Source organism: Oncorhynchus kisutch, linkage group LG4 (assembly GCF_002021735.2).
Source record: "Oncorhynchus kisutch isolate 150728-3 linkage group LG4, Okis_V2, whole genome shotgun sequence".
NCBI lineage: Eukaryota > Metazoa > Chordata > Actinopteri > Salmoniformes > Salmonidae > Oncorhynchus > Oncorhynchus kisutch.
The window spans coordinates 74,972,917-74,985,653 of NC_034177.2; the positions used below are offsets into that span (position 1 = coordinate 74,972,917).

Consider the following 12,737-nt stretch of genomic DNA (forward strand, 5'->3'; position numbering starts at 1 on the left):
TGCCTCCTAGATACCAGATGCACTGAACTGAACTATCTCTTGCTCTTCTTCAGTTTGTCTATTTCCCCCCTCGATCTTCCGTTTCTCTATCCTCTTTTCTTTGTTCTTCTTCTTGTCACTTTGCTTCCCGCTTCTCTACCTCTCTCTTATATATTTCCCTTTCTCCTTCTCGTCCCTTCTCCACCCCTTCCTCAACTCCTTGTCTCTGTCTTTCCCCATGCTGCGTATCAGACTCTGCAGAGAGGTCAGTGTGTGATGCAGGTGCTAGGTCTTGTCTTAGCTTTTGGGAACTTCATGAACGGAGGGAACCGATCGCGCGGGCAGGCTGACGGCTTCACTCTGGACATCCTGCCCAAACTCAAGGACGTCAAGAGCAGTGTGAGTGTATGTTAAGCTCTGACCGTAACTGCCTTATTACGGTGCTTAGGGAATGTCTTTGTCCCCAAATGAGTGAGTGACTGACTGCTAGTTAGATGTTTGGTGTACCGCCAGTGCAGTCCTGTAAGAACATAGTGGTCAGTGTTTTCAGTATTGGAATCCCAGAGAGGTGCCCATAAAGAATATAAGATAAGTTACCAGCGTTAAGTTATGACACTCTCCCCAGCAGAGGTTTCCTTGTGTTTGATGCATTGCTTCTAAGTCCTCTTTAGATGTTTTCTCCATACAAATAATAACATTCTGCTCTAAAAATGATTAGATTAATGACATAAAAGGATTTACAGTTTATTTATTTGGATCTTTTCAACTGTCTCTCTTTCAGGATAACTCTCAGAGTCTTTTGTCATTCATCGTTGCTTACTATCTGAGGCACTTTGATGAGGTATGTTCTAGTTCCTGTTTATTTGAATCACTTTCTGATTTACTCTGATTTGCTGGGATATCTTTCCAGAGCCCTTTTCATCTTCTCTCTCGCCAGAGGATAGCGTGGCTTGTTTTTTTAATCAAATGATTTATTTTCCTTTCCTTTTCTCAGTTCAGCTCGACCTGTAGCACGTTAGCTGGCACAGGATCCAAAGGGGGCCTATTGTAAATAATTAGGTTAGCCAGATGAGATGAACTCAGGCGAGAGTATGTTGCCAAAATCAACCTACACGACACTGTTCTGGGCTCCTAATGGCTCCCTGGTAACGCTGATTGACAGGATAAACGTATTCTTTGATTACAATGGCTCCTCTCTAGCTGACAACTATAACCACTACCACCATTGCAACCTTATCTTACTGGGAATGTTTGGACTACTGATAAGAATGGTCGAGACATCCAGCCCAATGTTAACTGAGATGTATGCTGGAGAGGGTTGTTCTGGTCTTTGATGATGATTGACTTTGACTGTGTGTCTGTATGTTGTCAGGACGCAGGTAGAGAGACCTGTGTCTACCCTCTCCCTGAACCCCAGGATCTCTTCCAGGCCTCTCAGATGAAGTTTGAGGACTTTCAGAGAGATCTACGCAAGCTAAGCAAAGACCTCAAAGGTGAGACTGGATCCCACAAATATATTATCTCCATTTGGAGCTCCACTGACAAACCTTGGACTGTATGTCACCAACACCAGGTAGTAAACCTGAGTCAATGTTGATTATGACAGGTGTCACATCATGTTTATGACCCATTGTGTAGGATTTATGAAAGTATAACTCAGGTGAAATGCATCCCTGTATCTCTATCATGGGAAATTCTTCCAAGTGTGCCCAGCCATAGTGATGTTTTGATCACAGAACTGGGCCAACAGATAGCATCTGTTTGTCGTACAGACCACCAAACCAGATGGAGAGTCAGGAGCAGACTCCTGTAGAATCACAACACAGAGAGCCAAACAAGCCAGGTTCAAGGGGCTTCTCCTACCTGTGTGCCCCAGCTCAGGCCCCTCAGAGTGGGTCAAGGACCTGGAGAGGCCGCCTTATTTATGCTACCCCCTGCATACTCACATTACAAACCATAAGATCTGAAGGTCCCATAATTAAAGCCTTCAAAACTATCAGTGTACTGGGTGGGTAGCAATACTGTTTGACAGTCATCCAGTTGAGCAAGAACAGAATATAGTCTGTGTATCCTTTTCATAATAGTTCAACCTAAATACTAGGTCACTTCGCATAAAATACGAGTCCAGGTAGCACTTACAAAAATGTTTTAGAGGTTTACAGGGAATTACTGACTAAGGCTGAAGTCTGTCAAGTCTTTTCCCAACAAAAAGCCCTGATGAAGTGTGGAAATCAGATTACACACTTAAAGCCAAGCTCATTGGTTGAAAACAAAATCCCTGTGCGACCGAATGAATGACTGAATGGGGAAATACTTATTATATTCATTAGTCAGTCCTGACTCATTCAACACTTACAGCACATTATAGGGGTCTACAGGTGGGAAAACATTAACGCTAACAGAGTGCAGCTATTTTATGTGTCAATCAAGAATAATCACCCAAATCTCCTCTCTTCTCTATCATGTTTTATGTATCTTACTGTTAAACCAAGGCTCCTATTGTTTTTTACTGCACTGCAATCAATCTTGTGAAGCTTCCGATTATCAGGTTTCCAAGGTCCACTGGGAGACTGACTCACGTCCTCATTCCCAATGGCAGAGTACCATGATGGTGTACATAAATGCTTCATCACATACTGTAGGTTCTCTTTACTTTAGAGGGAACAGCTGAGTGTTGCAACAGATGTGGGCTTCGATGACAGTTGCCTGGGGATTAGGTTCATTAGTAGGCATCCCACAGCAGTGGGCTTGGATGGCCCTCAGGACAACAGCTAGCTCCACAGAGGGGGCCATATGGTCAACCAATTAACTCTGAGAACTCTGGCAGGCAAGTTTTGGATTCATCATGGGCGCTGATGGACCGTGACTCTGGGGTGCGCCAAGGGACGTTTAAGGGGTCTGCAGGTTCCATGGGTAGCACTCATTGTTTGGAGAAAAGTATTAGGGTGAATGGGAATGCATCATTACTGGTTAGTTTGCCTTTGCCCAATCCACATCAGTTATGGTTACAGTAATTAGCCCCATTTACACAAACAGGTAGAGTGTAATACTGCAATGTCAAAAATAGTCTTTACAAGCCGTCTCGTTCTTTTTCTTCCTTCTTTGTCCTCCTCCACTCCAGCATGCTCGGCCGAGACAGAGAAGGTCTGTCAGGTCTCTTCTGAAGAGCACCTGCAACCCTTTAAAGAGAAGATGGAGGGGTTTCTGAGCCAAGGTGAGTTTGCGAACAGAGAGTACAGACAGGCAAGAAGTGAAGGTGCCCCAGTTGTGGTTACTTGACAAATGACTCAACCATCACTGCCATTTTGGGTTGTGGCTGAGACAAATGGACCATTGATCAATGACAAAGGAAGCCATTTTGGTTCTTCAAGTAGTGAGAGTCAAGCTTCGAGACGGATCATTGATACCCCTTATCCTTGGTGCAACTAAAGTGTAGCTGCCCCAAAGATGAAGGCTAATGCCTCAGATATTTCACTGGGTTATGTTCAGTGTCAGAATACCTGACATGAGGAATCCATCTTGGATCTGTGTTAGAGAATAGAGTGTAGAGATGGGCAGTTGATCATCATGCTAACCTTTGGTTAGACTGCACTGCATCTGTCCTGCCAAGACTGATGTCTCAGTTGCTCTTCTGGTTAATGTACAGTGTTTGGAAGAAAGATGTGCAGAGATCATCATTCTACCTGCTCAGACCTGCACCTTGTGACTATTTGCACTGACTCTCCGCACATCAAACCCTTACACACAAGCACACAAGCACACACAAGCACATGCGCACACACACACACAGACACACACACACACATACACATACACACACACAAGCACATATACATAGACATATACACACACACACTCACACACACACAGACACACACACAAGCACACACACAGACACACACAAGCACACGCACGCACGCACACACATACACACACACACACACACACACACACACACACACACACACACACATACACACACAAGCACATAGACATATACACACACACTCACACACATACAAGCACACACACAGACACACACAAGCACACGCATGCACACACAGACACACACACGCACACACAGACACACACGCACACACGCACACACAGTCAATGCTGCTGTTCTATTATATACTATTTATTCAACTGAACGACCAAGTCACTTCCCACTTTATATTGTAAATACAGTCATAATTGACATAGCACACTCATAATCTATGCTGTATATTGTATACATATCAGGTTATTGCAATGCATATTACCTTCTTATAACTTATTTTATTATTGTACTGCAATGTTGAGGGAGCTAGCATTTCATTGCACATTTTATACCTGATATAAACTGTGTATGTGACAAATACAGTTTGATTAGATTTTTATTTGAATCAACGCAGTTTCCATGGAGACCTTTGCTTACACCAGACTGCATTGAATAACTCAAGGCTATTGTTTCAGCTTTGTGCCTGTTATGATGAGCTGCAGCAGCACCTGTTAGCTGAGCCTTTGACCTCTGTCTGAAAGACATTTCAAGAGCAGACGTACTTCCAGGCCAAACATGAACACATAATGAGGGCTATAGGCAGGATTGGACCCTGACAGGTTAGATAGTGTAACTGTAATAGCAATCTGGTTTGTCCTTGTCTTCTTCCTCCTGTTCATTCTTCACCTCTTTTCTTTCTCTTTTTACTTCATGGCCTCTGGAAGAGCCTCCTCTCTCAACCTCACTCGTTTACTCTCTCGTTCTCTCCATTCCTCCCTCTGTCATATCAGGAAATCAAATAAACACTTGGAGGAAGCTGTTTACCCTGGGAACAGTTAAAACAGGGATGATGAATTAGCAGTGGAACGAGCACTGATGATGAATCCACCTAGCGCCTTCCCTTTGTGATCGACCATGTTTGTTTTCATTTGACCACAGTGTGTTTGTTATCACCCTCCCTCCCAGACCCTTTCAACAACCTCCTGTAAAAGAGTACCTTCACCCCTGCATCGCAGTCCTTTTAACTTACTTAACACTGAGGTAAAGCGTAAAAAATCTGTTTAAAAGAATGGAACTATGCTCATCATAACAGAGAAAATTAGGTTTGGTTTTCATGTCTATTAAAACATGTAGGATATCATTCTAGGCAGTTTTACATAGCAGGCTATTTCTAGCTAACTGTTCCCATTCTTCTTGTAATTCTGAGCTCACTGGCCCCTTCTCAAGTGATGTTGTATTCAAATGAGAGTTGGTAATCTATAACACATGCTCTTCTGCTATGTTGCTCACTGTCCTTGAGTCCAACTTTAAAGGAAGCCTGGATGAAAGCGTCTCTCTGAAATAAATATTGGGTTTTCCCTTTGATGCAAATGACGAGGTTGTCCTCAGAGAGAGGAATGTTCGGCGTAACACTGACATGTGACTTGGAAGGCTCCAGACTAAATTCACTGGTTGCCTCCACTGCGGCAAAAAAAAGCAACAACAGCAATGTCTTATTTGTGTTATTTCTATAATTTCAGACCCTGGAGTTAAACAGTTTCTGGCTCCACAGTTTCCACCACTCTTGTTTATTTTCTGACCATGAAACTAACCACAGAATAACAGTGAAAGGGGACTCGTAGGAACGGCACTGTTTGGTCTAGCTCGATTTTCCCCGCTTGTTTCACAGATTCTCATGCATACGATGCCTTTGATGGAGTCTCTGTGCCTCCGAACAGAACATTGGCCATGTGATTATCTGTTTCTGATGGAAATATTAAGATTACTAATATTGTCTGCGTGCTCTCTTTAGGGGACTGATTACTGCCTTGGTTACAAGGGTTGCCTACTCATACCATGTCAGATAAGATGTATTCGGTGTTGCTACCGGTTAAAAGTTTGGGGTCACTTAGAAATGTCCTTCTTTTTGAAAGTAAAGCTCATTTTTAAGTCCATTAAAATAACATCAAATTGATCAGAAATAGCCTCCCGGGTGGCGCAGTGGTAAAGGGCGCTGTACTGCAGCGCCAGCTGTGCCATCAGAGTCCCTGGGTTCACGCCCAGGCTCTGTCGTAACCGGCCGCGACCGGGAGGTCCGTGGGGCGACGCACAATTGGCCTAGTGTCGCCGGGTTAAGGAGGGCTTGATCGGTAACCAAGGTGGCCAGGGTGGCCAGGTGCACGGTGTTTCCTCCGGTGCATTGGTGCGGCTGGCTTCCGGGTTGGATGCATGCTGTGTTAAGAAGCAGTGCGGCTTGGTTGGGTTGTGTATTGGAGGACGCATGACTTTCAACCTTCGTCTCTCCCGAGCCCGTACGGGAGTTGTAGCGATGGGACAAGATAGTAGCTACTACAACAATTGAATACCACGAAATTGGGGAGAAAAAGACAAAAAAGATCAGAAATACAGTGTAGACATTGTTAACGTTGTAAATGACTATTGTAGCTGGAAACGGCAGATTTTTTATGGAATATAGGCGTACAGAGGCCCATTATCAGCAACTATCACTCCTGTGTTCCAATTGCATGTTGTGTTAGCGAATCCAAGTTTATAATTTTAAAAGGCTAATTGATCATCAGAAAACCCTTTTGAAATTATGTTAGCACAGCTGAAAACTGTTGTTCTGATTCAAGAAACAATACAACTGGCCTTCTTTAGACTAGTTGAGTATCTGGAGCATATTTGTGGGTTCGATTACAGGCTCAAAATGGCCAGAAACAAGTAACTTTCTTCTGAAACTCGTCAGTCTATTCTTGTTCTGAGAAATGAAAGCTATTCCATGTGAGAAATTGCCAAGAAACTGAAGATCTCGTTCAACGCTGTGTACTACTCCCTTCTCGGAACAGCACAAACTGGCTCTAACCAGAATAGAAAGAGGAGTGGGAGGCCCCGGTGCACAACTGAGCAAGAGGACAAGTACATTAGAGTGTCTAGTTTGAGAAACAGATGCCTCACAAGTCCTCAACTGGCAGCTTCATTAAATAGTACCCGCAAAACACCAGTCTCAACATCAACAGTGAAGAGGTGACTCCGGGATGCTGGCCTTCTAGGCAGAGTTGCAAAGAAAAAGCCATATCTCAGACTGGCCAATAAAAATAAAAGATGGGCAAAAGAACACAGACATTGGACAGAGGAAGGACATTTCTAAGTGACCCCAAACTTTTGAACGGTAGTGTACATGTGTATAGAAGGCCTGTATTAACTCACCACATACAGTCCATGTTGTATGACATTTTGGAGTGATTAAAATGGATTCCATACTTCTTTGCTGATTGTTATTCTGTTGCATTGATCTGATGACGTCCATCATGTTCAGATTTCTGATTGGTTATTGATGAGCAATAGGAAGCAGATGTAGAAGAGAGGATCAGTATTAGAATGATTTAGTACAGGGAGCCGTGGACAAAAGTGATCGTCCCATTGGACATGTCAAGGTTTCTTAGATGTCGCTCTGGCTTCAATTACACGCAGTGATTTGATGTTCCCTCGATAAAGACAGGCCGAAGATCCATGCCAAGAAAGATTCCTACCCGTCTACTTTAGTGGATGTCTTGGAAGGCTATGAAGAGGCTATAGGTTTTAGGTTGCTATGGATTTGGAAGCTGCCCTTGAAGGCTACTAACAACATGTCTTATATGGTATCTATCTACCATATAGGATTGTGTGTGAAAGCAATATAGCTGGAGAAACACGCAGATGAGATTGGCTAGGTTTGAACCTGGGTCGCATGCATGCCACAAGACTGTTGTCAGTCCAAGAGCAAGCGTGGTTCACCAAACCACCTAAGGTACAGTTCACCTTCGCTTTGACATCCTCGTCTGCATACTACAAGACTGTGTTAGCCCACTCAGCTAAAACGTTGGCCTATAGGCATTTTCTCAGGGAGCTAATGCAAGTCAGATCTCAGACAAAAACTGGTTCACCAGAACACCTTGGTTACAGTATCACAGACTTCCTCAATATCTCAATGAAAATGAAATGCACTGTACATAAACATTTTTTTATAAGATGTTGATTCGTTGTACATATGTAAGGCAACCAGCTGCGATAGGATTGTGAGTTTTTTTAACACATAATTTTTTTGTAAACTATCACTATCCTATTGCAGCTGGTTGCCTTACAATTGTACGTCGAATCAACATCTTTGTTTATACAGGGTGGAAGAGAGAATTAGAGAGAGAATTATGAAGGCTAAGGATATCTTCTAGAATTCCTCTGAGTTTGAGGATATTTCACAATAATTCCCTGAACTCATTAATACTAAATGTACACAAAGAACACTTGCCTTGAAAACCATGGTGTTCATTTGTCAGTGGTGCCACCGCAGTCAGTTCAACACTCAATTACATGAACTAACCCTGAAAATGACAGCAAGTGTTGATAATGTTGATGTGTGAAATCCTGTGTAAACTGTCTATACAGGGGAAACCCAGTCATTCTGCCAATATGAGAAATTGTATAAGCTACACTAGAATGGACAAAAGTATGTGGACATCGAACATCTCTTTCCAAAATCATGGGCATTAATATGGAGTTGCTATAACTGCTATAACAACCTCCACTCTTCTGGGAAGGATTTCCACTAGATGCATGAACATTGCTTCCATTCAGCCACAAGAGCATTAGTGAGGTCAGGCACTGAAGTTGGGAAATTAGGCCTGGCTCGCAGTTGGTGTTCCAATTCATCCCAAAGGTGTTCGATGGGGTTGAGGTCAGAGCTCTGTGCAGGCCAGTCAAGTTCTTCTACACCGACAAAACATTTATGTATGGACCTCGCTTCGTGCCCGGGGGCATTGTCATGCTGAAACAGGAAAGGGCTTATCCCAAACTGTTGCAACAAAGTTGGAAGCACAGAATCGTCTAGAAAGTCATTGTATGCTGTAGAGTTAAGATTTCCCTTCACTGGAACTAAGCATACAAACAGCCCCAGACCATTATTCCTCATCCACCAAACTTTACAGTTGGTACTATGCATTGGGGTAGGTAGCGTTTTCCTGGCATCCGCCAAACTCAGATTCATCCATCGGACTGGCAGATGGTGAAGCGTAATTTATCACTCCAGAGAACTGCTTCCACTGCTCCAGAGTCCAATGGCGGCGAGCGTTACACCACTCCAGCCGACGCTTTGCATTGCTCATGGTGATCTTAGGCTTGTGTGCGGCTGCTTGGCCATGGAAACCCATTTCATGAAGCTTCCAATGAACGGTTCTTGTGGTATGTTGGTGTCTTCTGTAGTGAGTTTTGCACCTGAGGACAGACGATGTTTATGCACTACACGGTTCAGCATTTGGCAATTCCGTTCTGTGAGCTTACCACTTCGCGGCTGAGACGTTGTTGATCCTAGACGTTTCAACTTTACAATAACAGCACTTACAGTTGACCAGCGGCTCTAGAAGGGCAGAAATTTGACAAACTGACTTGTTGGAAAGGTGGCATCCTATGACGTTGCCACGTTGAAAGTCACTGAGCTCTTTAGTACAGGTCATTCTACTGCCCGTGTTTGTCTATGGAGATTGCATGGCTGTGTGCTCAATTTTATACACCTGTCAGCAATGAGTGTGACTGAAATAGCAGAATCCACTAATTTGAAGGGGTGTCCACATACTTTTGTAGCGTATTTATCAATACTAATAATTAAGCCGTTTATGGCTTATGTGTAACCGGCCACATTGTTATCATCATCGCATTGTATCTTCATGTTGTCCATAGTAACTGAACTGGTAACTACAGTAGCTCATGGGATGGAGTGCCACATGTTTCTATAATGATCCATTACTGCTGAACTTTGCCTACTGTATGATGTTGTCCTGTTGAGTGGCTTATTATGCCTATATTCTATTTTTTCTCTCACAGCAAAAACTGATCTGGAGGCACAAGAAACACAACTAGAGAACACTCATAAGATGTAAGAATACACCTGATTATATTTTTTCAGCTGTTAGAGCTTCAGTATGATAACATTGTGACAATGATCATTTTGTAAGTACAGCTTACAAAATGATCAGCTAAGTTCACTCTTTACTGTCCTTCATCAATGTTTAGATCCCCAAGCTACATGGAACATGTACCTCTACCTATAGATGGCCTTTACTGCGGCTCTTGTGATAGACTGAAGACATCCAGTGTCTGGGTTGTTTATCCAAGCAGAGACAGAGTAGACAGCGTTGGCTCCAGGCTTCTGTTAACACTAGGCAGGAATGTGTTCCCTCCAAACTCCCGGGTATTGATCAAGCACAAACCATGGCATTTGTCACTTTCACGTGTGCTCTCTCTTCCTCTATTTATCTTTCTCTCCTGTTTGTCTCTCTCTTTCTCCCTTTCTTTATGTGTTTGTCTCTCTCACCCTTTCTTTAAGTGTTTGTCTCTCTCTCTCCCTTTGTGTTTGTCTCTCTCTCTCCCTTTCTTTAAGTGTTTGTCTCTCTCTCTTTCTCCCTTTATGTGTTTGTCTCTCTCTCTCCCTTTCTTTGTGTTTGTCTCTCTCTCCCTTTATGTGTTTGTCTCTCTCTCCCTTTATGTGTTTGTCTCTCTCTCTCTCCCTTTCTGTGTGTGTTTGTTTCTCTCTCCTTCTTTGTGTTTGTCTCTCTCTCTCCCTTTCTTTGTGTTTGTCTCTCTCTCCCTTTATGTGTTTGTCTCTCTCTCTCCCTTTATGTGTTTGTCTCTCTCTCTCTCCCTTTCTTTATGTGTTGTCTCTCTCTCTCCCTTTCCTTATGTGTTGTCTCTCTCTCTCCCTTTCTTTATGTGTTTGTCTCTCTCTCCCTTTCTTTGTGTTTGTCTCTCTCTCTCCCTTTCTTTATGTGTTTGTCTCTTTCTCTCTCTCTCCCTTTATGTGTTTGTCTCTCTCTCCCTTTCTTTAAGTGTTTGTCTCTCTCTCCCTTTATGTGTTTGTCTCTCTCTCCCTTTGTGTTTGTCTCTCTCTCTCTCCCTTTCTTTGTGTTTGTCTCTCTCTCTCCCTTTCTTTGTGTTTGTCTCTCTCTCTCCCTTTCTTTGTGTTTGTCTCTCTCTCCCTTTATGTGTTTGTCTCTCTCTCCCTTTATGTGTTTGTCTCTCTCTCTCTCCCTTTCTTTATGTGTTTGTCTCTCTCTCTCCCTTTATGTGTTTGTCTCTCTCTCTCTCCCTTTCTTTATGTGTTGTCTCTCTCTCTCCCTTTCTTTGTGTTGTCTCTCTCTCTCCCTTTCTTTGTGTTGTCTCTCTCTCTCCCTTTCTTTATGTTTGTCTCTCTCTCCCTTTCTTTATGTGTTTGTCTCTCTCTCTCTCTCCCTTTGTGTTTGTCTCTCTCTCCCTTTCGTTGTGTTTGTCTCTCTCTCTCCCTTTCTTTGTGTTTGTCTCTTTCTCTCTCTCTCTCTCCCTTTGTGTTTCTCTCTCTCTCCCTTTCTTTAAGTGTTTGTCTCTCTCTCTCTCTCTCTCTCTCCCTTTATGTGTTTGTCTCTCTCTCTCCCTTTCTTTGTGTTTGTCTCTCTCTCCCTTTCTTTAAGTGTTTGTCTCTCTCTCTCCCTTTGTGTTTGTCTCCCTCTCTCCCTTTCTTTGTGTTTGTCTCTCTATCCCTTTGTGTTTGTCTCTCTCTCCCTTTATGTGTTTGTCTCTCTCTCTCTCCCTTTCTTGTGTTTGACTCTCCCTCTCCCTTTGTGTTTGTCTCTCTCTCTCCCTTTCTTTATATGTTTGTCTCTCTCCCTTTCTTTGTGTTTGTCTCTCTCACTCCCTTTCTTTGTGTTTGTCTCTCTCTCCCTTTCTTTGTGTTGTCTCTCTCTCTCCCTTTCTTTGTATTATCTCTCTCCCTTTGTGTTTGTCTCTCTCTCTCTCCCTTTCTTTATGTGTTTGTCTCTCTCTCTCTTCCTTTCTTTATGTGTTTGTCTCTATCCCTTTCTTTATGTGTTGTCTCTCTCTCTCCCTTTGTGTTTGTCTCTCTCTCTCCCTGTCTTTGTGTTTGTCTCTCTCTCTCTCCCTTTCTTTATGTGTTTGTCTCTCTCTCTCTCCCTTCTTGATGTGTTTGTCTCTCTCTCCTTTCATGTGTGTGTTGTCTCTTTCCCTCTCTCTCTCCCTTTGTGTTTCTCTCTCTCTCCCTTTCTTTAAGTGTTTGTCTCTCTCTCTCTCCCTTTATGTGTTTGTCTCTCTCTCTCCCTTTCTTTGTGTTTGTCTCTCTCCTCCCTTTCTTTAAGTGTTTGTCTCTCTCTCTCCCTTTGTGTTTGTCTCCCTCTCTCCCTTTCTTTTGTTTGTCTCTCTATCCCTTTGTGTTTGTCTCTCTCTCCCTTTGTGTTGTCTCTCTCTCTCTCCCTTTCTTTGTGTTGACTCTCTCTCTCCCTTTGTGTTTGTCTCTCTCTCTCCCTTTCTTTATATGTTTGTCTCTCTCCCTTCTTTGTGTTTGTCTCTCTCACTCCCTTTCTTTGTGTTTGTCTCTCTCTCCCTTTCTTTATGTGTTGTTCTCTCTCTCTCCCTTTCTTTGTATTATCTCTCTCCCTTTGTGTTTGTCTCTCTCTCTCTCCCTTTCTTTATGTGTTTGTCTCTCTCTCTCTTCCTTTCTTTATGTGTTTGTCTCTATCCCTTTCTTTATGTGTTGTCTCTCTCTCTCCCTTTGTGTTTGTCTCTCTCTCTCCCTGTCTTTATGTGTTTGTCTCTCTCTCTCTCCCTTTCTTTATGTGTTTGTCTCTCTCTCCCTTTATTTGTGTTTGTCTTCTCTCTCTCTCCCTTTCTTGTGGTTGTCTCTCTCTCCTCCCTTTATGTGTTTGTGCTCTCTCTTCTCCTCCTCCCTCCTTTGTGTTTGTCTCTCTCTCTCTTCTCCTTTTCTTTATGTGTTTGTCTCTCTCTC

At 43.1% G+C, this 12,737-nt stretch overlaps 1 protein-coding gene across 1 annotated transcript in view; it reads left to right on the plus strand.

The window, feature by feature from the left end:
- Positions 1-12,737, plus strand: part of LOC109888990 (formin-2) — a 61,200-nt gene that overhangs the window by 30,930 nt on the left and 17,533 nt on the right. The window contains exons 9-13 of the mRNA XM_031823629.1: positions 232-378; positions 761-820; positions 1,352-1,472; positions 3,101-3,193; positions 9,791-9,842. Coding sequence (XP_031679489.1) covers positions 232-378; positions 761-820; positions 1,352-1,472; positions 3,101-3,193; positions 9,791-9,842 — 473 coding nt within the window. The remainder of the gene's footprint in view (positions 1-231; positions 379-760; positions 821-1,351; positions 1,473-3,100; positions 3,194-9,790; positions 9,843-12,737) is intronic.